Source organism: Heterocephalus glaber, unplaced genomic scaffold (assembly GCF_053883595.1).
Source record: "Heterocephalus glaber isolate CG9 unplaced genomic scaffold, H.glaber_assembly_v1.0 deba00001610, whole genome shotgun sequence".
Taxonomy (NCBI): domain Eukaryota; kingdom Metazoa; phylum Chordata; class Mammalia; order Rodentia; family Bathyergidae; genus Heterocephalus; species Heterocephalus glaber.
The window spans coordinates 37543385-37569932 of NW_028258381.1; the positions used below are offsets into that span (position 1 = coordinate 37543385).

A 26548-nucleotide genomic window follows, 5' to 3' on the forward strand; every position below is an offset into this window, starting at 1 on the left:
AGGGAAACTCATGCCTGGCTGCAGACCCCAGGTTCCCTAATCACAGGCAGCTCATGGCGCCTGCTAGGCCTGGAAACAAGCCCTCAGCCTGGAGCTCCGAGCTGTCTGGATGGACCCAAAGCTCAGTGGTGTGTGTGTGTGTGTGTGTGTGTGTGTGTGTGTGTGTGTGTGTGTGTGTGTGTGTGTGTGTGTGTGTGTGTGTGTGTGTGTGCGCGCGCGCGCGCGCGCGTGCAGAGATGAAGGGCACACAGGACCCCGAGTACTGGTGGCCCGGCTCTGAGAGGCCGGCAAAACCCACCATTCCTTTGGCATTCAGCATCTGTGGAACCTCGGCTTTGGCACAGTGGGTTGGGGAACACAGGTAAGGGCTGATTTTGCTGCAGGTGGCCCGGAGTCGGGGCTGGGAGCTTTCGGTCAGCCTGTGTGCCCAGCCCCAGGGTCTGTTCGCGCAGGGTGAGCAGGGGCTGCAGTAGACAATCAGGTAGCCAGCAGTGGTTCCCCAGGACCAGGCTGTCCATCAGTCCCGTGTCCGACCCAGAACGTGGGGAGGCCGTTTGTCGCTCTGCGGGTTCTGTCCTGCCTGGGGCATCCGTGTGCCTGTTCCCAGAAAGGCTCCGCCCAGGTAAGAGTAGCCCTCCGGCGACTCCGCCTTAGTTTGTGGCTGGAGGCCCGCCCCGCGCCAGGCCTGAGGGTACACAAGGGGCCAGACGTGCCGGCCGCGGTCGGCGACGGGGACCTAACCTAGGCCTGCCACGCTCCGCCCGCCGCCCGCCTGCCTGTCCTCCCGGCCGAGCCCGGACTTCACCAGCCCACGGCAGCCACCTAGACCACCACTCGCGGCCAACGCACTCCTCACCTGCGCGGCCCAATGCGTCCGCCACAGGTCCCGCACCGCACCGCCTCAAGCCCCGCCCCACGTCGTCTCTGGCCTCCTTCCCTGTCTCAAACCCCGCCCACCTCTACCCCGCCCCAAAGCCTCTTGAGGCCCCGCCCAACCCACTCAGAATGTGCCACCGCCGGGCCCAGGGAGGAAGAGGGCAAGGATGTTGGGTGTCGGGAACCGTGATAGTTTACTTAGAGGACACTCAGGTCGCCTAGAGAGTTAAGACTTGGAAAAAAGAGCTGAAGCTCTGTGGAACTGGGAAAAGTGACACCACATCAGTCGCTCGGACCGATCACTCCCCACAGGACTCTCAGTGGTACATGCCCAAGCAGCCAACCGGAAGAGCGTCCCGAAGGCGGAGCTCCTAAAGGAAGAGGCGGGGATATGCTCGGGGGCGGGGCCTCTTCGGCCCAGACCGAGAGGGGGGAAGGCCTTTGGCCTCAGCACCTCAAAACTAAGCTTTCAGCTTTGTGCCAAAGGCTCTCAAAGCCCGCAGATAAATAAGGCTCATTTTTCTATAGCATCAGTTTTACGGTTTTACAGCAAGACTTCGAAGCAAATACCAATTTTATATAGAAAGGAGAATTTCTGTGGATATTAAGATGGAAATAACATCGATGAGGGAACCACTTTGCACAACTTCGTTCCCTAACCGTGTGGGCCCTCTCCCAGGCAGGTATGACTCCTTAACTGAAAAGGATTGAAACGTAGACAGATGCCCTGAACTTTTTGATTCATGGTAGGATGAGATGGTAGTGAATGCTAATATTAACCTGATTGGGTAGCCGTGGAGAAAGTAAAACAAAATAACTCTGCTAAATGCTGAACTTCAAATATGTGTATGTGATTCTAGTGCAGTTCTGGGAGGGCGGGTGCTATTCCTATGCCCTCAGATGAGGAAACAGGCAGAGAAGCTCATTCATACGGGTTCATAGCTAATGAGTTGGCACAGCTTGGCTTTGAACACAGACAGTTGCCACGGTTATGAATACTGTACTATATTCGTCCACGATTTTTTAGCTGAAACTTTGGGGACTAGTATCTTCCAGAATTCTGAATTTTTCAGATTTTAGGCATTACATGATATACATACAACGAATAGGAGATTACAATCCCAGCAGAGTCTGACGCAGCACTGCCTGCTACATTAACAGTTCTACAGTAAAACATTAATATGTACTCCAAAAGGAATAAGTAGATGCAGCTGGGAGTTTTTCCTACAAGAGTTGAAGTTAAGACCAATTTTTCCATCAAATTGAGGTAGGATAGAAGAAATAAAAGATAGGTAAAAAGCAGACAAGGAAATTATAACTAAAAATTGTACGTTTAAGAAGACTGCAGCTTTTGGGCCTCAGTCGAAGTTATCTAAGGCGATCCAAATCAGTGTTCCTTCCCTGTGTTAAATTTAGGCTCCTTTCCTACCAGACCCATCATACCCAAAGTTTCTCAGGAATACTGACAGTGCATAAATTTGCTTAACTGAAAAAATAAAGAGCAGAAACCCGATCTAAGATAAAGGAGCAGGTTGAGAGAATCCAAAGAATATTTACCTATTTTTTTTTTTTTTTTTGTAAAGCTGGACTGATACCTGTAAAATGGGCTTCACTTTGTGGGGGGCTTTTCTCGGGATTCCTACCCCCTCAATAAGTGCCTCTCTCTCAAGGGCCTGCACTCTTATTTCTTTGTGTATTTTTAATTTTTTTCCTAATGAAACTAATAAAAACCTTCCTGTGCCTTTGATTAGTCCTGAAACTTATTTATCCGCGAGGGGAGTCAGCGAACTTGCAAACTTATCCTACAAAATGGGTGGGTTACCTGTTTCAGGAACTGCCTCGGACCCTGTCTGGTGACAAAATGAATTGTGAAAGATTTTTAGAAGTTTAAAAAACTCAAAATCATAGACAGTGCCGGGCATGGTAGTACACTCCTGTAATCCCAGCACTTGAGGCCAACCTAGACTACATAGCGAGTCTGTCCCCCCAAAAATAAAGTCACAAGCAGACACTCTTCATTATTAAGAGAAAGACAGCGAACCCCTGGGGGTGGAGGCAACAGAGCTACGGTGTGTGTCGTGGAGGATACAAGCTTTTAAGCAGGTGAGTGGACTGGTTAGATTTGCCTTTTCTAAATAACTCTGGCAGCAAGCGATTTTTTTTCCTTTAAGAATGCATCAGTGGGGGCCGGGGATTTAGCTCAGTGGTTTCGTCGCCTGCTGAGCAAGCGCAAGGACCCGAGTTCGATCCTCGGTACCAAAAAAAAAAAAAAAAAAAAAAAAAAAGAATGCATCAGTGGTCCAGGGATTTAGCTCAGTGGTGCCGCCGCCTGCCTCGCAAGCGAAAGCTCCTGAGTTCAATGCCCAATACAAAAAATAAAATAAAATAAAAAAGAATGCATCAGAGAAGGTCTGGCTAAGAACGCAAACTTCTGCCTGTAACTGCGGCAGTGACCCGGGAGACAATGCAAGCTGTCAGCGCAGCGACTTCCGGGTCAGCCCCACCTCGGGCCACCGCAACACACGGAACGTTTGCAATAGGCCCTTGGCACTACACACTCGCTCCGCGCACGCCCGGGTCAGGCGGCGTAGGGGGCCGGGGACACATCCGGGCGCCCTGGGCCGCGGCGCGGTTGCCATGACAACGGGAAGTCTTGCGCCAAGGCTTGGGGAGGCCTAGCTGACTGCGGACCTAGACGGCCGAGCCCGGCGCTGCGGCGGCCCGGCAGCACCGTAGCCATGAGCCTGGGAACGGCCTCAGAGACGGTAAGACGCTGCGACCTCCCTCGCGCTCCACGGGCACGGGCGGCGGGAGGCCGAGACGCGGCGACGCCTGCCCGATTGTTGCCCCACAAGGCCGCCAGGATGTCGGCCGCCGTCGCGCACAGGCCTCCAGCTCCCGCCTGCGCTCGCGAAGCCGCCGCTTCCTGGAAGCCCTCCGGGGCTGCGCCTCCCGAGAACCTGTCGCCGCGTCCCGTCGGTGAGGAGCGAGGGCCCCTGCTCCCTGTAGAGGGCCTCTCGGAGGCGGGGTTCCTCTCTGCCCCCCACCCGGGCCGTGGGCGGACAGCAGGGTGCTAGTCTCTTCGTAGAGAAGGCCTCCTGTGTGATGGAGACTGAATGAGAACGAGTTGCTTTCCCGTGGGGGAGGACAAAGCAACAGGCGGGTAATAAAGGTCAAGGCAGAAAGTGGAATGTGATCCAGGAGGGCTGCTGTAGATCTGGGGCCCGGACACCCTCTTTGAGATGTTGCTCCTTTCGAAGCTTACAGATACCAAAAGCTACAGCTGGGAAAGGCCTGGGGTATGGGAGCGGCAGGTGCAAAGGCCCTGGGGTGGAACAGTGTGGTATGCACCAGTGATTGCTGGCATTAGGCTGGGTTAGGGGAGTGAATGGAAGGTAGGCATAGGCTTGGTGGTGCTGAAGCACCTTGAGTTTATTTTTCCTTGGGGGTGCAAGATAATCCAGAGGAAGATTCCACACTGGCCACGACTCAGTGGTCTGTGCCAAGCCCACCCAGGATGGGGCTCTGTCCTGCTGGCCAACTTGGAGCAACTGCAGTCCATACTTCTCCCTCAAGGCACCCCACTCCCATTTCTTCTGCAGGACCTGCCTGTCTATACCTGCCCTGAGTTACTATCCCTTCACCCACCTTCCCTTCTCCCCCACCGAATCCAGGGCCTTGTGCATGCTAGGCAAGTGAGCCACCTCAGCCCTCCTTCTACTTTAAGAACTGCTTGTGTTCTGATTATGAAAGTAATCCATGCCCATTATAGGAAATTTGAAAAACTATCCGTAATCTGGCTACCTACAGAAAATCAGCTAACATTTGCTGAATTTCCTTCTAATATTTTTCTGCACATCTTTTCCCCCATACATTTTTAAAACCAAGATCATGTTTATATTGTCTTGTAATCTTTGCCGTTTACTTTTATGTTAGCACTTTCCATATCCACATATTTTTTAAAACATGATTTAAAAAATTCTAACCCTATTTTATTTATCCTTTTCCCAGTTTTTACTCTTTTGAGTTTTTTCTTTTAGAAACAATGTTGCTATAATTGTGTGTATATGATAAACATGTCAGGCCCTGTCCTAGGTTCTGAGGACACAAAAACAACTTAGGACCTGGTGCCTCCCTGGTGCCTCTAGGGATTCAGTCCCATGGAAGACTCAGCCTTGCCCAGGCTGCCTGGCTCGTGGGTCTTTTGCTGAGCTTGGATCTGTTTCCCTAAACCTGAAAGAACTTCCTGAGGGAAGAGGCTGCCAAGTCCATCTCCTTCCCAACCCTGGGAGCAGAGCACCTCTGGGCATGCTTGTGAGGCTTTGGGAGCCCCTCCCAAGTGCAGGGTGCTCCTCAGCCTGACTGCAAGCAGCCCCAGGGCTGCATGCATTCTAGTGGGGAGTAGCACAGGGAGGGTCACAGGTGATGTGAGAGCCACACTTGTGAAGGGCTGATGGTGCCCAGGAGACATGAGCAGAGCACTCAGGGGCTTTCATGTCTGCCTGACTCTGTGACACCTGCTTCACTCCCGGACCTCTCCGTGGCCAAGACCAAATCTCACACCATGTGGCACAAGAGGCCTTGGCATCTGCCATCCACACAAGGGAGGCTGGCAGAGGTCCTGTGCCCCTGGAGTTTGGGCAGATCCTTGGCTCTGAACTGTGCCAGAAAACCCTGCTTCACTGTGAACACCATCAGCTGTCTGTGTTTTCCCTTTCAGAAACTCCAGCAGATAGAGTTCTCAGTCAGAACTTGAGAACTAAAACTGGGGGATGTGTCAGAGCCAAGCAGGCAGGCCTGTGGGGTTTGGCCTCCCAGGAAATCGTGAGGTTACCACTCTCCTCTGTAGATGAAAGAGTACTGGTGGTGATGTTCATCGCTCTCCCACCTACATGAAATTGAGATTTCCAGATTCACCCATGACTGTCAGTCTCCTGTTTCATGCACAAACTGTATTTGTTTACTACTGCTCTGAGCAATGACCCTTTGGCAGCAGAGCCAGGCCCCTGTGCGTGATGTAACTTTTCACATTTTCTTTTATCATGTGAGTCTTTAATTCATTGGAAAATGTTTTGGTATCCCAGACAGACAGCCAGTTGTCTTAACTTCATGTATTCCACATGAAGTAGAATACATATACTCATTCTTTTTCTAAAACTTCTTTGAAAAAATTTTTTCTTGGGTGGTGCTGGGATTGGAACCCAGGGCCTCACACATGCTGGATAGGTGCTGTATCACTGAGCTACATTCCCAGATGTAAAACATCTTTTACCAGAATACGACTCTCATGCTGTAAAATGGACTCATTTAAAGTGTACAGCTCAGTAGCTTTAGTATAGTCATTTAATATGTTAGTCATTTGTATATCTTCTTTGGAGAGATATACAGATTTTTTGCCCATTTTAAAAATTGGGTTGTGGGCTACGGATGTAGCTCAGTGGTAGAACACTTGCTTAGCATTTGTGGGGCCTGGGTTTACTCCCTAGCACTGAAAATAATGGGTTTTTCTTTTTATTATTGAGTTGTAATTATGAGTTCTTTATATATTCTGCATAGTAGTCTGTTACCAGACATATCATTTGCAAATAATCTCTGCCATTCTGTGGCTTGTCTTTTACTTTCTTGCTGACCTCATGACTTAGTTACTTTCTCATTCCTGGGACAAAATACCAACACCTATAAGTTAAAGAAGAAGAGGTTTATTTCAGCTCACAGTCTATAGAGGTTTCAGTCCTTAGTCAGCTGGCTCCAAGGCAAGGCAGCATGGCAGAGAAGAAAGCTCATGATAAGGCAGACAGGAAGCAGTGAGAATTCCTTCTTTCCGTTTTTATTCAGTCCAGGATGCAAGCCTATTGGTTGGTGCCATCCACACCCAGGGTGGATTTCCCCTCTTCAGTAAATCCATCAACCACACTCAGAGCTATGCTAAACCAATCAGTGGGCTAATCCAGTATCACACCCATGATCTCATCACTCCCAGAAGCTCCACCTATGAGCGCAAGAGGCTTTAGGGGCCATAACACCTCATTTATTAGTTTTTGTGTTTTTTGTGGTAAACTGGTACTCTTTATAGAACAAAAAGTTCTTAATTATGATGCAGCTTTGATACAGTTTAGTTTACCTATTTTTTTCTTTCATTTTTTTTTCTCATTTATTTATTCATTTTTGAGACAGGGTCTCGCCATGTAGTTCAGGCTGGCCTTGAATTCACTATGTAGTCTAGGCTGGGCTCAAACTTGCAGCGACCCTCCTGCCTCAGCCTCCCAAGTGCTGAAAGTACAGGGATGCACCACCATGCCCAGCTTCTTTCAATCTTTTAGAGTTACAGTGATACCTCAGTTCTTGAATTTAATTCCAGAATCATGGAAAGAATTAAGTGCATGGACCAAGGCACCACTGTATATCTAAAAAACCATTCCTCGATCCAAGGTCATAGAGATTTCTGCGTTTTCTGCTAAGAGTTTTATGGTTTTAGGTCTTACTTAGTCCGTGGTGCGTTTTGAGTTATTTCTTTTGTGTATATTGTTAGGAAGAGATTCTTTTGCATGTGGATGTCCATTAGTCTCAGCACTGACTATCCCAGCACTACTCTTGTTTCTCCTAATACAGTCTTGGCACCCTTTTCAAAAGTCTATTCTTACATTAGTGACATTCAGGGTTTTTTTTGGTACCAGGGATCAAACTCGGGACCTTCCACTTGGGAGGCAGGCCGCGGCACCACTGAGCTAAATCCCCAGCCCATGTCATTCGGTCTTGATTATTATAATTCTGTAGTACGTATAAAATTGGGAAGTATGAGTCCTGAAACTTTTATGAGATCTTTCTTTGGTATTCTGCGTGTCTTGCATTTCCGAATGAGTATTATGAGCTGCTTATCAATTTCTTTTCTTTTTGTTTCTTTTTTCATTGGGGGGTGGTCTCCCTGTGCCCAGGCTGATCTCAAATCGTGGGCTCAACTGATCCTCCCACGTTAGCCTCCTGAGTAGCTAAGACTATAGGTATGCACCACTGTGCCCAGATTTCCTTGTAGATTTCAAAAACCAATAAGTGACGTTTGATAGGGACAGCGTTGGATCTTTACATTAATTTGGGCAGTATTGCCATCTTAAAATAATAGACAGTCTTCCAGTCCATCACCGTGGGATAGCTTCCCATTTGTGTCACTATCTAACTTCCTTCAGCCATGTTTTGTATTTTTTAGTGTACAAAACTGGCTTTCTTCTTCTCTTTTGGTTCCAGTAGACTGAACCCAGGGACTTGTGTTTTTTTAATTGGTATAATAATTGTGCATATTTATGGGGTACTGTGTGATATTTTGACATATGTATAAGGATCAAAACACAGTAATTAGCATACCCAGTGTCTCATATATTTATCATTTCTTTGTGTTAGGAAAGTTCAAATTTCCCTCTTACTGCTATTTTGAAATATACAGTAAATTATTGTTAGCTATAGTCATACTACTATGCTGCGGTAGCATTTAATCTTTCTGTCTAACAGTATTCTTGCACCTTAACCAGTATTTCTCTGTTTCCACCCGCAGCCTTGGGTAACCACTAATCTACTTTCTGCTTCTGTTTAGATCAACTTCTTAGCTTCTGCATATGAGTGAGAACACACAGCCTTTGCCCTCCCATGCCTGGCCTATTTTGCTTCACATAATGTCCTCCATAATGACAAGACTTCACTCTTTCTTATGGCTGAAAATATTCCATTGTGTATATTTAGCACATTTTTTAATCCTGTGAATGGGATTTTCTTAATTTCATTTTAGATTTTTCATTGGCAACAGATACAACTACAATTAATATTTCATATGACTGTTGTTTCTTATAAACTTGCTGAACTCATTTATTATCCCCACCCCCCACCCCCCATACTGGGGATTGTATCCCCAGCCCTTTTTTATTTTTTCTTTTGAGACAGGATCTCATTAAGTTGCCCAGGTTGGGCTTAAGCTCACAATCCTCCTGCCTCAGCCTCCCAGAATACTGGAATCATAGGCATACACCACTATGGCCAGCACATTTATTAGTTTTGATAGTTTTTTAGTGGATTCTCTATATGTAAGAGCATCAGATAATGTTCATTTATTTTTCTTGGATTGTCCTGGCTAGAAGGGCAGTACCATTTGAATTGAAGTAATGAGAAAGGATATTGTCTTTTTTTTCATATTAAGAGGAAAATATTCAAAATCTTTCTTCTTTAAGTATGATGTTGCTCTGGGTTTTTGTAGATGCCATTTATTAGGTGAGAAAATTCTCTTCAAGTTTTTTCAGTATTTTTATCACGAATGTGTGTCAAATTCATTTTCTACAGCTTTTTGTTGTTGTTACTGGGAATTGAACTCAGGACCTCATGCTTGCCAAGCAGGTGCTGTGCTGCTGAGCTAAATCCCTAGCCCTTAATGATTACTCATGTGATACATGCTATACAGAAGCACAGGTGCTACGAGATCTGTATTTTTTGGGGGGGTACTGGGGAATGAACTCAGGACCTTGCACTTGTGAGGCAGCCAGAGGTGGTTCCACTGAGCTAAATCCCCAGCCCCATGGCTTCTGAGATAATGATATGGTTTTTGTCTTTCTGAGATAATGATGCGTTTTTAGTCAAGATGGTGTTTTACATTGATTTTGGTGTGTGTTAAACCAACCTTTTGCTCATTTGTGGGATAAATCATTCTTAGTCATGGTATCCGATCCCCTCCTTGGTATAATCCTTTTTTTAATGTTGCCAAATTCCATTTGCTAGTATTTTGTTGAGGGATATGTATTCAAAAAGAATATTGATCTGTAGTTTTCTTTTCTTGCAGTCTCTTTATCTGGTCTGGTGTCAGGGTAATGCTGGCTTCATGTAGTGATTTGGAAGGTTTTCCCTGCTTTTCTAATTTGTGAAGGATTGGTGTCAATTTACCTTTGAGTATTTGGTGGCATTCATTGGTAGGACCATGTGGCCCTGGGCTTTTCCTTATTTCCATGCAGTCAGTAGTATTGTCCCCTCTTGTTCCATTATTTTGATAATTTAGTGTCTTAACTCTTTCTTTCATGATCAGTCTTGATAAATGCTTGTCAGTTTTTTTGATCTTTTCAAAGAACTGGTTTTTGGTTCTGTTGATTTTTTTTTTCCAGCCCATTTAGTCTCTACCCTTTATTATTTCCTCTTTCTACTTGCTGTGAGTTTACTTTTCGCTTTGTACTTTCTGAGGGTGAAAACTTACTCACCTGAGATCTTTTCTGGGTAGGTGTTTGCAACTACAAATTGTAGTTTTGTAGTTGGACACAGCTTTCATCCTGAGGTGAGAGATGAGGTGGGAGGTGAGAGGTGAGGTTGTTGACTTGACGTGACTTCTTAAATGTGAACATTTACAGATGTGTGTTTCCCTTTGGGCCCTGCTTTTCACCTGAGTATTTTCTAATTTACCCCCTTGGTTGTATAGGAATGTGTTGTTTAATTCTGACATTTTTGAATTTATAATTTTTTTCTCTTGTCAATTTGTCCTTACCACTGTGGTCAGAGAACATACGTCAGCATGATTTCTTATTTTGAGACAAGGTCTTGCTAAATCCCTAAGTTGTCCAGGACAAGCCCAAATTTGCAGTCTTCCTCCCTTAACCTCCCAGAGTGCTGGTGATGGTGCTGTATAATAGGACAGGCCCTTGCCATCATTTTTTTTTCCCCCAGAATGTTTTGTTTTAGAAATGTAAGTTTGTGTTGCTGGGCTCCTGCCCAATGTACCAAAATGGTTTGTGACTGTCTGAATTGTGTGACCTTTCAGGAATGTCCTATTAGACATTCACAAGAAGGTTCAGTTAAACTCCGCCCCTTTACTTCAGGGATGTTCTGTAGCTCCGACCCCCTGCTTCATTGAGCATGCTCACACAGCATGTGTTTCAGGAATGTTCTGTAACTCCACCCCTTTACTTCATGAATGTTCTGTAACTCTGCAGCGCTGCTTCATTGAGCATGCTCGCCTACCCTATATATCCCTGTATACGGAGGCTTTCATTTCTGGTAAGACACTCAGACTCCTCTGAGCCCGGCATAATAAAGGTTTTCCTCCACCTCTTCTACTGACCAAGAGCTGTGACCCAGAGCTGCCACACTGAGCTGTAACACTTGCCCATAACACTGAGCTGCTCTGCACTGCCACAACACTGGAATTACAGGTTTTGCCGCAAGGCCTGGCTTTCCCTTGGTACTTTTATAATTTCCACTGTTAATGGTCCCTATCTTAAGTCACCGTGTTGACACACTGTCATTTAATTAGTTAGGCACGGCCTCCTGCGGCTTTCTGAACACCTTGATGGTGGCTGCTCTGCCTTCTTGCCTGCACCCTCTGCCATAGCAGTTGTGGCTCCAAATAAAGAGCCTTGTCTAACTGCCAGCATTATAAATCACTATTCTGAAAGAAGTTTTAAACATATTCTGCTGTCATCACTCTTTTTAGGACTTCAACCTGAGTTAACACAGACAGCTTCCTTTCTTTGGGACACGCCCTTCCAGGGCCTGGGGTCTGGCCCTGGTGTTAGATGGTGGGGCTTTCCTTGTACCCCCACAGCCAGGGCAAAGTCACCGCAGTAAGAAGACAGGAAGCTTTTTAAGCCCACTGTCTCCTCATAGAATAACAGGTGTGCTAATAAGGAGTTGGTTGTTTTGTTTCTTTCTTTTTTGTTGTTTTTTGCAATGCTTGGGCTGGAACCTAGGGCTTGCCGCATGCTAAACACATGTTGTACACTGAGCCACACCCCTGGCCCCTGGAGTATGTTTTCTAGAATAAGACTGCCCTGTTCTCACAGGAGCCAGATCCATCGTGCTGTGATGCAAAGTGCCTAAGCATCAGAACATTTAAACAGGATGAACAGTGAAATGTTTAGTCTAGAGCTCTTTCTTTACAGAAGGCACACAGCACTTCTGCAGCACGCCGCGTGGGTCTGAGGACAGGAGCCCCACGAGGAGGCCTTGCTGTCTGTCTCCTCCTCTCTGGGAGCCTGGGTGTCTGGAGATTCCTGTGTGCAGCCTGCTGGGTTCTGTTTCATTATTGCACAGGCTGAGCACTGCCTTACAGTGACAGCATTTCCTCTCTTCCTGCAGGGAGATGACAGTCTGTCTGCAATCACCTTTGACTCTGACTTGGAGCTGGTGAGTATAATAGGGGCCTGCAGCTCCTGCTGGATGCTCCTTGGTGTTGGAAAGTTTCAGTCCCTTAATTGGATTTGGAAATTTGTGATTATAATTTTAAAACTTTTTTCCAGCAATCCTGAGCAAAGTTCATGGAGGCAGATGACTAATTCCTATCCCATGTCCGGTGCTGGCCCGCACCTGTCCCCAGCCCTGACATGGGAGAGAAGGGAAAGTCAGGGAGGCGGACAGGGCCAAGCACAGCCTGGCCTGGCAGCAGGTCTGGGAGTGTTGGGAGCTGGCCAGGAGGTCTGGTGGGGAGTGAGGAGTCTCCAGGGCAGCCCTCTGGGTTGGCTGCAAGCTGTGCTGGGTGGCAGAGGAAGCCAGCCAATTGCTCTTTCAGTGAACAAGCAAAAACAATGGAGTCTCACTGCGGACCCAGCACTGGCACAACTTGGATCCACCTTGGATAGCCCCTGTTCTCCTGTCTCCAGAGAGGGACCTCTCTCTGCTAAGTGACCTCACTGAGGACGCAGGCACAAATGCTGCCTTGAGAAGCAGTAGCCCAAACCAATCCCAGGCAGAAGCTGGCCCACTTGGGACAGAGGGTTCATTGTCCCCACCAGATGGAAAGAAGGGAAAACGGCCATGACCCCACCACCTCCCTGCCTAGTGTGAGGCAGACAGGGAAAATAGGTTAGTCATTTCCCCATGCCTCAGGACTAGTTAGTGGCAGAAGCAGATTTTCACCCAGTTCTACCTATGGCATCAGGCTTGTCACAAAAGAGTCCTTCACGCAGGCTCATTCCTTGCTGGACTCTTCCTTCAGGGGTTTTGCAGGTGCCGTACTTACATGGTTGGCCAAGACAGAACTGTGCCCCAACACTCCAGAGAAGCACTGAGAGAAGACCCACATTCATGTGGGATCCTCCTTCCGAGACCCAGGGCCTGGGCCCTGGTGTCCTGTGCTTAGTTGGAACTGCCCGTATCCGTGAGAGCACTGTGGTGCCCTGGGTCTGCCCTGCAGACCGGGCGCAGGTCTCAGCGAGCTCAGCTGTCCCTCATCCCCTCTCTGAACACAGCCAGGCTGCATACTGGGGACACAGTGGGACTCGTGGGGAAGGAACCTCAGCCTGCTTCACACCCCTTCTTCTTCCTTTCAGAAGACAAAGCGGAAAGGTTTGCACAGACCTCTTCCCACATCACCGAGTAAGTACAACCAAGTCTCCCATCCTCTGATGTCCACGCTCTCACCGTGGAGAGTTTCCAAGAGCTGCCCTTTTCTGCCGTCCTGGAGCCAGTGAAAGCCTTTTCCTCCAGTGCAGGTGCGGTTGGTGAGGCATGGTGATAGCAGGACCACTTCTGTTTGCCCTGTCCGAGGGCATTCTTGGGCTTTCCTGTGGAGAGGCCCTATTCAGGGGACACTGCCCTGCTCGGCCTCTCCTGAGATACAGTGCTTCCTGGCCTATTTGGAGCCCTGTGCTGAGAGGGCTGGGCGTTCCAAGGCAGGGACTTTGTGTTCCTTTTGGGATCTCTCAGGTTCATTCTGCTGCCATGATTCTTTTCTGCATCCTCAGCAGGATGAGGGAAGCTTAGTCCTGCACTCGGATGGCCAGGAGGCAGCGCCCATGAGATGAGGCTGCCAAGATGGGGTTGGTCCAGATGCCAGCAAGGCCTCTTGATCTGTCTCTGCTGTCACCTTCTCTGAGCACAGCCAGTCTCACCTGCATGAATGTGTTTATGGCAGCGTGAAATCCTAGACGGGCTCCCTTTTGCTCCCAAGGGCCTGGCCTTCCCTGACCTTGCCCTCTGTGTGTGTGTGTATGTATTTTACATATATGTGTCATGTACTTCAGACATACTTATTGTGTACATGATACATCGAGAGAATACAAATGAGCTTTTGTACTGGCCCCAGAGCACAGCATGTACATTCCTGTGAAGATTTCATGGTACGTATTGTGAATAATGCACACCTTTGAAAGAAACCAAGGGCTACTGTAGCTCAGAGTAGCACACTTGCCCAGTATGCAGCAGGCCCTGGGTTCAATGCCCAGTACACAAAAGAATAAAAGGAAAAGGAAAGTTGAGTTCTTATTGAATGCCAAGCATTCCAAGTGTTGGATAGTCAGTCAAATTGTTTTCCTCTTGAGTTTTGTAAACATCAAAATTGTTTTTCCTGGGATTTAGACCAGCCAGAGCCTGAGCCTGGGCAGTGTCAGTGTCAGGGCTGCACTTGACCTGCAGTGTGTCCTCCCCAGCTCTCTCCCCACAGCGCAGGAGCCTGCTCTGCTCACAGGACCCACGCCCCTCCCCTCACCCCAGGGCTCCTTGTCGAGAGACTTCTCAGCCCTTCACACCAATGGCCACATCCCAGCACGCTGCCCCTGCCTCCCAGATGAGTCACAACCTCTTGAGACTTGTTCAGGAACTGTTTTTCCGGTCTGGATGTCAAGTGTGGTGGCATCAGGGCCCACATCTGTCCCGTGTACTCAACAGCTGTCTCAGATACCTGATCAGTTCATGCAGAGGTTTGCAGTTTCCGGAGTTCTGAAGCTCTTTGTCCTCCCAGCCACCCTGGGCATCCTGCTTTTTCCATTGGATTCGTCAAGCAGCATCAAACACCATAGTGTTTCCACTGTCCTGTTTTCATTTTCATTCCTTGCCCTGGCTTTTCTCTGCATGCATACATTTTCCTGAGGAATCCCTGCAGCTCATCAATAATTCTATACACATTACAAGAGAAGTGTGATTTATGGGCTCTTTTCCTTTTCTTCTGTACTGGGGATTGGACCCAGGGCCTTTGCATGAGCTACATCCCCAGCCCTTAATTTATTTTGAGGCAGGGTCTTTGCTCCAACTTGTGATCCTCCTGCCTCAGCCTCCCAGAGTGCTGGGGTGACAGGTGTGTGCCACCATGTCTAGCTCATGGTCTCTTTTTCTGATCACTGATTTACTTTTTCGGGGGGTACTGGGGATCAAACTTGGGACCTTGCACTTGCAAGGCAGGCAGCGGAACCACTGAGCTAGATCCCCGGCCCCTGATTTACGTTTAAACACTGAGAGTTTGCAAGGCCTGCGGGTTGCCTGGAGTCCTGGGGTGAGTGCAAGTGCAGCCAGGGCCCATGTGGCATCATTCCCTCCTTCTGAGTGAAATGGGACACTTCCCATAATTTGTGACACCAGGGGAAAAACTTAGCAATTTAAAAAATGTGAACATTAGATAAATTTTCTGGACCTTCTAGAGATATACATTTCATTGCTGTCTAAAATAAGTAAGAATATTTCATGGGCACCTTCATTTTCTGCATTAATTTGTCATAGCTTATATAATTGAGGAGATGAAATCCCAGATAAAAAGAATTTTAAAACTTTCCTTCATTTTAATGACAAAGTCAAGAATGCTCTGGAAAATATAATTTTTATCATTTTTTCTAGATATTTTACATATTAAATTTTGAACATTAGTTGGGCAAAGTGGCACATGCCTGTAATCTCTCCACCCAAGAGGCTGAGGCAGGAGCATCCCTGTGAATTCGAGGCTAGCCTACACTGCAAAGTGAGACCCTATGTCAACAACACAAAAAACAAAAAAATTTTTTTGAACATTATTGCTATGTTACTGTGTAGCACCATGAAAAATATTGACATTAAAGGATGCAAAATTATACCTTTGCTGTGAGTGTGACTGTAAAGATAGATACATATCTGAAAAAACAGGAGGGGACATCAAATATTATATTTGTAGAATTATTATACTTTTTTAATTTCCATTTCTTTAGGGTAAAAATTAAAAGAGAAATGTAAATGTGTGCGTGTTCACATACTTAGTTGATGTGTGTGTGTAAAAGAATCGTAAAGCTGAGCTCAGTGGCTTGCACCAGTGGTCCTGTCTGCTCGCCATGCTGAGGCAGGAAGATCCTTCGAGCCCAGGAGCTCATGGCCAGCCTAACGAATACAGCAAGACCCAATCCAAAACATTTTTTCAAGTTAACTGAATAAAATATCTGTACTTAAGAAATTTTGCCAGAATGTTTTTACCCAGCGTCCTCATAGCCTTTGAATAGTTTACCATTTTTGTCTCTAAAGCAGTCTGTTGAGGGGACGTTGTCGTTTTGCAACTCAGAAACCCTGTGTTGGATTTTTAGAGTCACCTTATTACTCTAAGCCAAGGAAAGTGGCATCGTGGAATCGATCTGTGAGGACCTCAGGGAGCATGCCGCTGAGCAGCAGGATGTCCTTAACCCCACAGAAGCTGTGGCTGGAAACTTCAAAGCAAGGTGTGTGGCTGCCCTGCGGGCTCCCTCCCCTCCAGAGCAGAGTGGCGGGAATGCCAGGCTGGGCTGGAGGTGACAGAGGTTCCAACATTGCCTGTTTGAGCGATGTTGTCTTTAATCTTCTTAAAGTCTCTGACTGCATGTGTCAGTCTTCGAGCCCCAGGTAGGTGTGTTCGCCCTGGTTCCGCTCCGTGACACTGGAACTGCCCTCGGCTCAGGCTGTCTTGGCGCTACAGTAGACGGTGTGTTGGAGCAGCGCCTGCAGGAGCCATCTGTTAAGTTTTTAGGAGTGCCGTGTCCTAAAACTCCTCAGTGTCACACTAGCACCTGATGTGGGGAATGGTGGGAACTGTTAGACTGCAGAAATGGGCAGATGTTACAAATCAGGGCTTCACTGATGTATTTTTGAGAGGCAGGGGGGAGGTATTCACTAGCACACTGGTGGCTGACTGCTGGTGTCTCAGGAAGGCTGAGGAGGGGCAGCGCCTCCCAGTGTGTTTGTGGTGCCACCATATTCAATCCATGTACATTCAAGCTGGGAAGCCTGCCCAGCCCCTCAATCTCCACCCTACCCTAGAGCAGGCAGGGGCCACCCCCAGCAGCACCCCAACCTTCTGACAGGCTGTGAGGATGGAGAGGTTCAGCCTCAGCCGTCCCACCAGCCAGGATGAGCGTGCTGATGTGACCAGATGGAAGAACTCTGGATGGAACTGTCCTTTGCCAGAGTGAGGTTGCTGGCTTTGTGTGTAAGCTCTGTCCCTGGGACATTTTGGAATGTCTTGACAGAGTCTTGTGAAGGTCATTCTGCCCACCTGGGAAGTGACCCTTACAGCCAGGCTTCCACTGTGCCAGGCTTCCTGAACCTTATCATATGCAAATTTATTGTATAAACAATATTAGAAACAAATACAAATTGCAGAAATAATACAAACCCTTAGTCCCACCAAAGGAACTGGTATGTTTTACGTTTCTGTCCATATGTTCTACTGGCCTCTCTCGTGGACCTCTCCAAAGAAGGGTAGTTTCTGGGGCAGTCATCTCACACTGTTCCTCCTGAGCTGATTTTACTGGTTAGGAGTTGTAGTTTAGGCTTATATAGTTTGGATTCCTAACATTACTAGGTGTTACATTAAAACCACAGTAAAACTGTCCTTTGTTGGAATGGCTGTTGATGCCATGTGGATTTGTTGTCTTTGGCTTTTGTTTTATTTGCTGTGTGAAATCTAAGCATATCACGTTTCTTGAGATTCCTTCTTTAGTCCCTTTACCATAGTTAAATTCTGTGCTTACATCTTTATTTTTCTTTGCTTCATCTTTCTATATATTACCTTTTTTTTTTTTTTTTTTGTCTGTTTCCCTGCTTTTTGGTGCAAGTATCATGATCAGGGTAAAAATTTTGAAAGAAATTTTTCCTCTTTTATTCTCTTTTTAAAAAAGGATAATTTTATTAACTTCCAGGTTTTATTTAAGGCATAGCCAAGAGCACTTTTTCTTTTCAGTGGTCTCCTAAGAGGTTTGTATATTGTCCTCTAGGTCATGTCCCTGGGACCTCTGTCTACAGAGAGAAAGAAGACATGTACGATGAGATTATTGAGTTGAAGAAGGTAATGTTCTACCTGCTTGTGGTTGACTTAGGAGTAGTTCCTTCCACAGCAGTGGGTTGCAGATCGGTATGAGGGTGGCAGTACCTGTCTGTAACAGTGGACCATACATGGGTATCAGTTCTGGGACACATCTGTATGGAATGTCTTGGGCATTGTCACAGCAGCGTCTGCACCCTGGCACCATGCCTTAGGAGCCGGCCACCCTAGCTGCATAAAAGCCTGTTGCACCAGCTCCACAAAAGGCAACAGAGTTTTAGGTAGCACTGACTATATGCAATCTCCAAAGTTTAGATTCTGTGCTCTCCTCTAGTAGGATGGAGAAGGCTGGGTAAGGATCAAGTCACTTCAGAGTCCCCACACCCTGGCATTTGGTGTCATGATAAGGGCTTTGGTACAGGGTCATAGCCTTCCATTCATGAGACTATATTAGTGCTGTCGCAACATTCCACAGGCCTGTCTCTGTCCAGCTCTACAGAAGCTCTGTGAGATGCAAGGCCAATTGGTACAGCTGTCATCTGTACTTGAGATTTAAAAGAGAGGTTAGTTGTCCAAGGTTTAACCAATAGCAGAACCAGGATTCGGTCACTGCCTCTGAAGGCCAGTGCTCTCTCCCAGAGACACAGGTGTGAATGGCATTGAGAAACATCACCAGCACCACCACTGTTATCACACTCATTTGTTCTCTTTTCTTTTTTTTTTTTTTTTTCTGTACTGGGAATTGAACCCAGAGCCTTCACACTGAACTACAATATATCCCCAGCCCTTTTCTTTAAATTTTTTTTTTTTTGATATGGGGGATCAAACTCAGGACTTTGTGCTTACAAGGCAGGCGCAGTGTCACTGAGCTAAATCCCTGGCCCAAACATTATTTACCACAATTTTTCTTTGTACTGGGGATTGAACTCAGGACCTTGTGCTTGCAAGGCAGGCGGTGGAACCACTGAGCTAAATCCCCAGCCTCCTTTTCTTTAAATTTTGAGACAAGGTCTCACTAAGTTGCCTAGTCTGGGCTCGAACTTATAATTCTCCAGCCTCAGCCTCCAGAGTGCTGCTGGGATTATAGATGTGCACCACCAAGCCAGTTTCACAGTGGTTCCTCATGTACATATATGTATTTGTCCCCCAGGAGAAATTATCTGGGTTCCTGTCCCTCTAGTGTTAGTCTGCTTTAGACCTGCCATTCACCCAGTTGATCTGGGTCTGCAGGACTGTTCATGCAGGCAACATAAACTAAGCAGGGCATTGACAGCCAGTGGGCTTGGGCTTGGCAAGGAAACGGGAGGCACCTGAGCTGAGCAGCACAGCCCAGGCAGGCTGTTGTGAGAAGACTGTTCTGCCCATGAGAGCCGTCCACCCGCAAGAGGACTGCCAGGGAGGACACACATGCCCTGTCCTCGGTGTTTCCAGCCGAGGGCAGGCTGTTTGTTGGGGCATTGTAGAAACCATTCCCTTTTGGTCAAAGATTGTACTAAATAGACCCTGAGAGCCCCCAAAACTGACTCATCACTGGAATACTACTCCTGGGAGGAATCCTCCAGAAATAGATCTCAGGGAAAATGGTACTGACCCTTTGTACTTGCTACTATGGGTCTCTGGGCAAAATCAGCCTGGATTCCAAATTCAGACAGAAGAGGCTGGGTTTTCAGTACTCCATTCTTGGGGATCTTGAACATTGGCATTGTTTTATATGCAAGCAGGGCCTCAGTTTCCTGTTTAAAATTAGGGATGAGGTTGCGGGTGCACTCAGTAATAAGAGCGCTTGCCTAACATGTGTGAGCCCCTGGGGTCAATTCCTAGCAAAAAAACCCCGAAAAATCATGCCAATTTGATAGGCCTATTGTGAGGAAGCAATAAAACAAATCCATGAAAGTGTTTCTGCATAGTATCTGATATACAATGATTAGCTCACCCTTTTCTCTCTTTTTTTTTTTTGAGACAGAGTCTCATTATGTAGCCCAGGCTGGTCTCAAATTTGTGGTGATTTTCTTGCCTCAGCCTCCCAAGTGCTACAATTTCAGACATGAGCCACAATCATTGACAATACTGGCCAGTTTTTTAAAACTTACTTGAAAAACAGTCCTCATTTAACGACTTACCTATTTGACAACTTTCGGACTTATAACCTGCATTTGAACTTAACAGTGCAGGAACATGAGCAGCAGTGCGGCCTTATGGTGGCTTCTTCTACAGTATAGTACCATAATTTTTGCTGATTGTACTGCACAGTTTTATATTCTGTTACACTATATATTAGAATACTGCGTGTAACAGTTAAGCAAATAAAAGCAAAGTCATAGGTTGGAGTTTCCTGTGACGGTTTCTTTGTTCTGAATATTGTAATGTACATGCTATCTACAATTCCTCATGTAGCGAGCAATCCAATTAATGATTAGTCGCAGGATCATGATTTGGTTGTTAAATGAAGAATGTCTGTAATTAGATTCAAGAACATAGTGAAGGTAGTATAGAGGGGTCCTGGGTACCCTTCACCCCATCTCCTAGCCTACACAATGTCATCAGAAAACTGTCCTTGGTACAGTGTGTGGATGTGGATCTGTGTCACAGCACAGGTGTGACTCCCACGTCACCATTCAGTGGGAACCCAGCTGCCCAGCACCCTACAGGGGTCCCTTGCACCCCTCCCCTTCTCACTGTCCCTGCCCTGGGCACCGTGCTCCGTGTCTTGTCTCTGTGACTGGCCTCTAAAGTACAGCTGGGATCACAAAGTGTTCAGCCTTTCCAGACTGCTGTCCCCTCAGTGCAGCCCTGGAGAACCCTGGAGGTGCTGGTGGGCCAGTGTCCCTTCCCACTTGGTGCGACCCTAGCTGCGACCCTAGCTGCGCCCTTCCATCGTGATAGGCATGATAGACTCTGACATGATTTTCTTTTTTTTTTTTTGGTACCGGAGATCAAACTCGGGTCCTTGTGTTTGCGAGGCAGGCGGTGGAACCACAGGGCTAAATCCTCAGCCCCTAGGCTTTGACATTTTTATATATTATATTGTCATTTTCACTCAGGTCAGTTTATTTTTTAAGAATTTCTCTTACAACTCCCCGAGATGTGCTTGGATTGTTTGGAGTTACATGGTTTAGTTTCCAGTATTTGAAGGGTTCCTGTGGATTTTCTGTTGCAGTTTTCAGTTTGAGTCTGTCGTGGCCACAGAACACGTTGTTTCATTCTTCTGCCCATACCAAGGCTCCCTCCTGGTTCCAGTGTGGCCCAGCTGTTGCCAAGTGCTGGATCCCTGTTGGTGGCCCCAGCTGTGGACAGTGCTGGGAGTATTCTTCTGGCCTTGCTAATGCTACCCCATGTTTTGTCACCTGTGGAGAGAGGGTATTGAGGCTCCACTGCCACCATGGGTTTGTCCATTTCCCTCAGAGAGTATCAGGCTCTGCCCCACAGGCTGCTGGGTTCCAAGAGGCTTAGAGGGGCTCTGTCTACTGGGCAGATGGACTTTTTTTTTTTAAGTGGTAATGGGGATTGTGCTCAAGGCCTTCACACTGAGCTACATCTCCCGCAATTTTTATTTTGAGAAGGGACCTTGCTAAATGGCTAAGTTCCCCAGGCTGAGCTCAAACTTGTAATCCTCCTGTCTCAGCCTTCCAGTGTGCTAGGATTATGGGTGTAGCCCACCATGCCTTGCTGTGGATGAACTTTTTGAAAGCATTATATAATGTCCCTTCTCTGGTACCTTTCTATTCTCCAAAGTCTACTTCATCTGATGGTAACATAGCCATTCCCACTTTTTTAAAATTAATGTTTACATGGTATATCCTTTCCTGTTTGGTTCCTTTCAACGTACCTTCTAAGTTTCTTATAGATAGCACATATCTACTTTGCCATTTTTTAATTGGTTTAAATCATTTATAGATAACATAATTATTGATATGTTAGGATATGTCTCCCATTTTCTGTTCTTTCTGTATCACAAGTCTGCTTTATTTTTCTACCTCACGCATTTTTTAGAAGTCTATATTGGCTTAGTTGAAGTGTCTTTCAATGTGTCTCTTTGTACAAAAGGTGATCAAAAGAATCAAGAATGGTAATATTAAGACACAAAAGAGCACTTCCAGAGCTGCTTCAGAAAGTGGCAAGAATGATGGGATACATGTAGTTAAAGGGGAGGATTTTGAGGGGGATTAATGGCAGTGTGTCTTTCACTATGATAATTTCTTAAATTTAAACATTGACCATATTTTTCAATCATATCTCGTATGTTGTGGTTACATGCATGGATATGGGTGAGTGGTTCTTTTCTTCTCCAGTTATTACACACTCAGAAAAGAGACGTGGATCTAATGAGAACAAAACTCCGGCGCATGGAAGAGGAAAATAACAGAAAGGACCGGCAGATAGAACAGCTCTTGGATCCAGGCCGAGTAAGCTGCTAGCGCAAGTGGGCTCTGGCCCATGGGCTCCATGGTGGCAGGGAGCAGGCTGAACCACATGCCCCTCATGTCTTGATCTGCTCCCACAGGGCCTGGATTTTGTTCGCACACTAGCAGAGAAAAGCCCCGACACCGGCTGGGTGAGTAGTCTCTGGCCCCAGAGATCACTCCTTAGATTGCACTCAGAGACAGCCACATACTGGAGAGATGCCACCTTCCCAGCAGGCCAGAAAGCAAACTAGAGCAAGCACTCACAATGGGTATCTTCTCCTCCATGTCCCAAAACATACCTGTGCTTACATACAAGGGTTTCTGAGCCAAAGCACAGAAACCAAGCTGCAGTAGAACAGAGTCCTTAAGATGGATACAAACACCTCTCATGTGTTACATAATAATAATCCAAAGCAAACTGAATGAAACAGAATGAGGGGAGGTGGAGCCTTTGTTTGGTTAATGTTACCACAGTAAACTAGCATTTGGAGAAAATGTATCAGGAAGCTAAAATTGGAACGGATACAATTTTGAGGTCATTGAATACAAAGAAACAATGATGTGATTAATGGATTTGGTAATGTAAAGTTAAAATTTGTGTAAAAACCCAAAAAACTAATGTGGAAACAGTCAGTGTATTGTGAGTAGAAGGATATTGACCAGTACATTGTTTTCTATCCAGAATATGCAAAAAGCTCTATGTAAATCTCTAAGAAACAAAGTATGCCCTGAAATGTAATATGTATGTCACATAGAAATACCGTCTACTTAACATAAATGATTAAAGCCCAGTTCTGCACCTAGGATAACACAGATCAATACTTAATTCACAAATGCTTGTGAGTGAATTAATGTGTTTCACAAGAAAATTTTTTTTTTTTTTTGTACTGGGGATTGAACTTGGGACCTTGCACTCGAGAGGCAGGCGGCGGCACCACTGACCTAAATCCCCAGCCCAAGAAAATACATTTTTTAGATAATTGCAAATTATTACATATTTATTCTGCACATGTACATGATCTCATTTGATTTCTTTTCTTTTTGAGACAGAGTCTCACAATGCAGTTTAGGCTGGCCTTGAACTCACTATGTAGCCCTGGCTGGACTTGAACTCATGACAGTCCTCCTGTCTCAGCCTCCTGAGTGCTGGGATTATAGGTATGCGCCACCACACCCGGCCTCATTTGATTTCTTATAACAGAGGGACTCCAGTTTCCATTTTTTAAAATCAGGACACTGAGGCAAACAGTTTTCCTGAACTGGGTCCCCAGCTGCTGGCTCTCAGCCCTAGGAGGCAGGAATGGTATCGCTCAGCCCTGTCATCCCTCTAGCACCACATCCTTGAGAAAAGAAATTATTTTAAATTACTCTGAATAAAGCCTCATACCATAGAGTGACACATGATCAAAGCCAGTGTTGGCCGGGCTGAGCATCACATCTGCTTAGTGACCTATAGTCGTCCTGCCGCTGTCCAGCACAGCTTTCTGTTAGGACTGTCAGGAGCATAATCCAGTGAGAAAAGCTGTTTGCACAGGATGTTTCTCTCTGCCAATGTTAGGGGGAAATTTGAGGAGAAAATGTATTCACATCTTACTAAATTAAAATCTAGATGGACGTGGTGGCACATGCACTCTGGGGGGCAGGAAGGTCACGAGTTTGCATCCAGCCTAAGCAATTTAGCAACTGAGACCTTCAAAATGAAAAGTAAGAAAGGGCTGGGATGTAGCTCAGTACTACCAAAAAAATTATATATTCAAAAGAGAAGGATATTCTTTAAGGAACATTAGGGTGTGTGTGATCTCCCAAAAGGATAAAGGAAGGAATGAGCCCGGGAGCGGTCCTTCCTTCCCAGAGAGGTGGGCTCGGGCAGCCCCTCCAGGCCTCTGCTCTGTCAGCCCTGAAACCCCAGCTGAAGACTGACCAAGTTGTCCTGGGCAACCCTGGTCAGTGGTTTTTATTTTTAAGGTTGTCGTGGCTTCCTTTATTTAAAACAAGTGACAGCAGGTCCTTCCTGTTCTTCCGAATGCCTCGTGCCTTGGAGTACTGTTGGTCACTGCCCTCCTGCCCCAGTTGGGTATCCTGACTCCCTTCCCCCTCACTCAGCCTCATGCCGTTAGTGAGTAAGTCCCAGCCCCTCAATCATCCCTGGACTGTAGCCTGGAAGAGAAGGCAGCAGATGGCTAAGGAGGGAAGGATGGGATCTGTGGAGGAGGGGCCCACAGGGAGGAAGCGCAGAGGGCTGTGGGTCCTGGACAGAGGTGGCTGAGGTGGTGGCCTTCTGTGGTAGGTCATCAATGGGCTGAGACAGAGGATCTTCCGGCTAGAGCAGCAGTGCAAGGAGAAGGACAGTGCCATCAAGTACGGAGCCGCTGCCGGGGCCTCAGAGGGAGGGTTTCGGGCCCAGGCCAACTGGAACCAGCTGCTCCTCCAAATTAACATTTCCCTTTCTGGCTGGTGCTTGTCCTGCGTCTGCTTCTCCTATGCCAACCTCTGTCCATAGTGTCCCCGTTCCCACCCATAGTGAAGGGAAGTATTACTACCTGTCTGCCTCTGTGTGTGTGTGTGTGTGTGTCTGTGTGTCTGTCTGTCTGTGTCTCTGTCTCTCTCCTTTCTTTTTAATTTGCACTTCCTCTAAATGTCATTAGGGAATAGTATTTCCCTTCAGCTTTTTCTTGTTGTATTTAAGGAATCCTTTTCCCCTTAGTATTCTGTGGGCCACTTTGTATTTCCAATGTGAATTTTCTAGGTCTTGATGCAAGCCCTTGCTGCCCAGACATTGCCCTTGGCTGTCTCTCATATGGCATATTTTACCTGTCTCTGTACCTGTCTTGTTATTGCAAAGGGATAGTCTTTTTTGGCCTAACTTAAGTTTATTTAAGGAAAACCTGTCTATACTTCATATCTCCTACACCAGTTTCCCCACCCATTTGTTTCTTGGTGAAATTTGGCAACTTTAAATATTTGTGGTTATTTGCTAATTCATCTAGTGTGTCAGAGTGGTGAGCTGTTCTTCCTTCTCAGTGCCTTTTGCCTGAAGCCTGTGATATGCAGAGAACAAGGTGACAAGGTGACAGTTTGAGGAGAGACAGTGATTCTCTTCATGAACTAGTTATTCTCCCCACCTACTCTCCAAAGATGATGTGTTCTCCCCAAGCCCTGAGGTCAGGCTGTACCATTAATCCAAGTTTGTTGGGTTTTTTTGTTTTGTTTTGGTTTTTTGGTACCGGGATCAAACTCTGGACCTTGCCTTTGAGAGGCAGGCGGGGGAACCACTGAGCTAAATCCCCACCCCGTTGTTAATCCAAGTTTTTTAAAGTTGGGTCTTCTTTGGAGATTAATATCTTTATGGAGGCTTGGGAAGCAGCTGTTCTCACCCAGGAGGGACACTTTCTGGTGTGAGGAATCCCCCCATCGGTCTGGAAACAAGCCATTTCATTCAAGACCAAAGCCAACAGAGGGCTGACTCAGACCAGCCCTTTCCCACCTGGTTGTCTTCCAAAGCCATCCCTGCTTGGCTGTTCTGGGAATCCCGCTTTCCACAGCTCTCCCCGGGGCACACTGGCATTGCCCTGCTCACTCTGAATCTGCATCCCCAGCAAACTGCAGACGGACATGAAGACCACCAACCTGGAGGAGATGAGGATCGCCATGGAGATCTACTACGAGGAGGTGCGTGTGGAGGGGCAGGTGGCCAGGGCACAAGAGTCAAGCCTGCTGCTGTCTGGGGATGAACTGAGGGTGGTGAGCTCATACCCGTGCTCCTGGTGCAGGTCGATTCTGAGTCCTGCTGTGGGACAGGGATCGGAACTCTGCCCGCAGCTCGCAGGACAAGACCACCGCTGCATTCATTTGTATGTTTAACACTTTCTTTTTTGTTTGTTTGTTTAACGCTTTCTAATTTGGTACTTGTAGATCCATCGTCTCCAGATGCTCTTGGCAAGTTCTGAAGCCACAGGAAAGAAGTATGCTCCTGTTTGGTATCGTGTTGTCCTTGTGTTACTGAGCGACTCTGAAATTGGGGTACCTTCATTCCACTCGGGAAGGGCATCCCCTGTCCTCACATGGCAGCAGAGCCAGCCGCACACCTGTGTGCCCATGGGTGGAGTCTTGTCTGCACTCATGTTCACCCTGAGCCCTCACTCACTGCTGTGTGCGTTGTTACCCTTGCTGCACAGCACTTTCCAGCTCAGGACTGGAAATGCTGGCTTTCAGCCCAAATCTGCCTTACCAGGAAAATGTGTATTACAAATCCACTTTGCTACTTAAACTTTTCCCAAACAAGTTTATTAGGGGC

General features: G+C 46.8%; 2 protein-coding genes across 14 annotated transcripts in view; one reads left to right on the forward strand and one right to left on the reverse strand.

Annotated features, from left to right (window-relative positions):
• Positions 1 to 970, reverse strand: part of Brat1 (BRCA1 associated ATM activator 1) — a 35245-nt gene extending 34275 nt beyond the window's left edge. For 3 of the 6 annotated variants that reach the window (XR_015445508.1, XM_087196497.1, XM_087196495.1), the window contains exons 1-2: positions 857 to 910; positions 299 to 685 (exon numbers count right to left, since the gene is read on the reverse strand). Coding sequence is in view for 4 of the 6 variants with exons in the window: in XM_087196497.1 (XP_087052623.1) it covers positions 299 to 518 (220 nt within the window). In the remaining 2 variants the exon portion in view is untranslated. Of the gene's footprint in view, positions 1 to 298; positions 686 to 856 lie in introns of all 6 variants that reach the window. The other 3 variants (XM_087196496.1, XM_013070613.3, XM_004840415.3) reach the window with 3 other exon arrangements.
• A 308-nt stretch (positions 971 to 1278) lies between these two features.
• Iqce (IQ motif containing E) overlaps positions 1279 to 26548 on the forward strand; it is a 51485-nt gene continuing 26215 nt past the window's right edge. For 4 of the 8 annotated variants that reach the window (XR_002393356.2, XR_002393357.2, XM_013070615.3 and 1 more), the window contains exons 1-10: positions 1279 to 3641; positions 11968 to 12015; positions 13158 to 13203; positions 16143 to 16274; positions 17805 to 17875; positions 22141 to 22254; positions 22353 to 22403; positions 24542 to 24612; positions 25851 to 25923; positions 26167 to 26231. Coding sequence is in view for 6 of the 8 variants with exons in the window: in XM_013070615.3 (XP_012926069.1) it covers positions 3615 to 3641; positions 11968 to 12015; positions 13158 to 13203; positions 16143 to 16274; positions 17805 to 17875; positions 22141 to 22254; positions 22353 to 22403; positions 24542 to 24612; positions 25851 to 25923; positions 26167 to 26231 (698 nt within the window). In the remaining 2 variants the exon portion in view is untranslated. The other 4 variants (XM_021254704.2, XM_004840416.4, XM_087196499.1 and 1 more) reach the window with 4 other exon arrangements.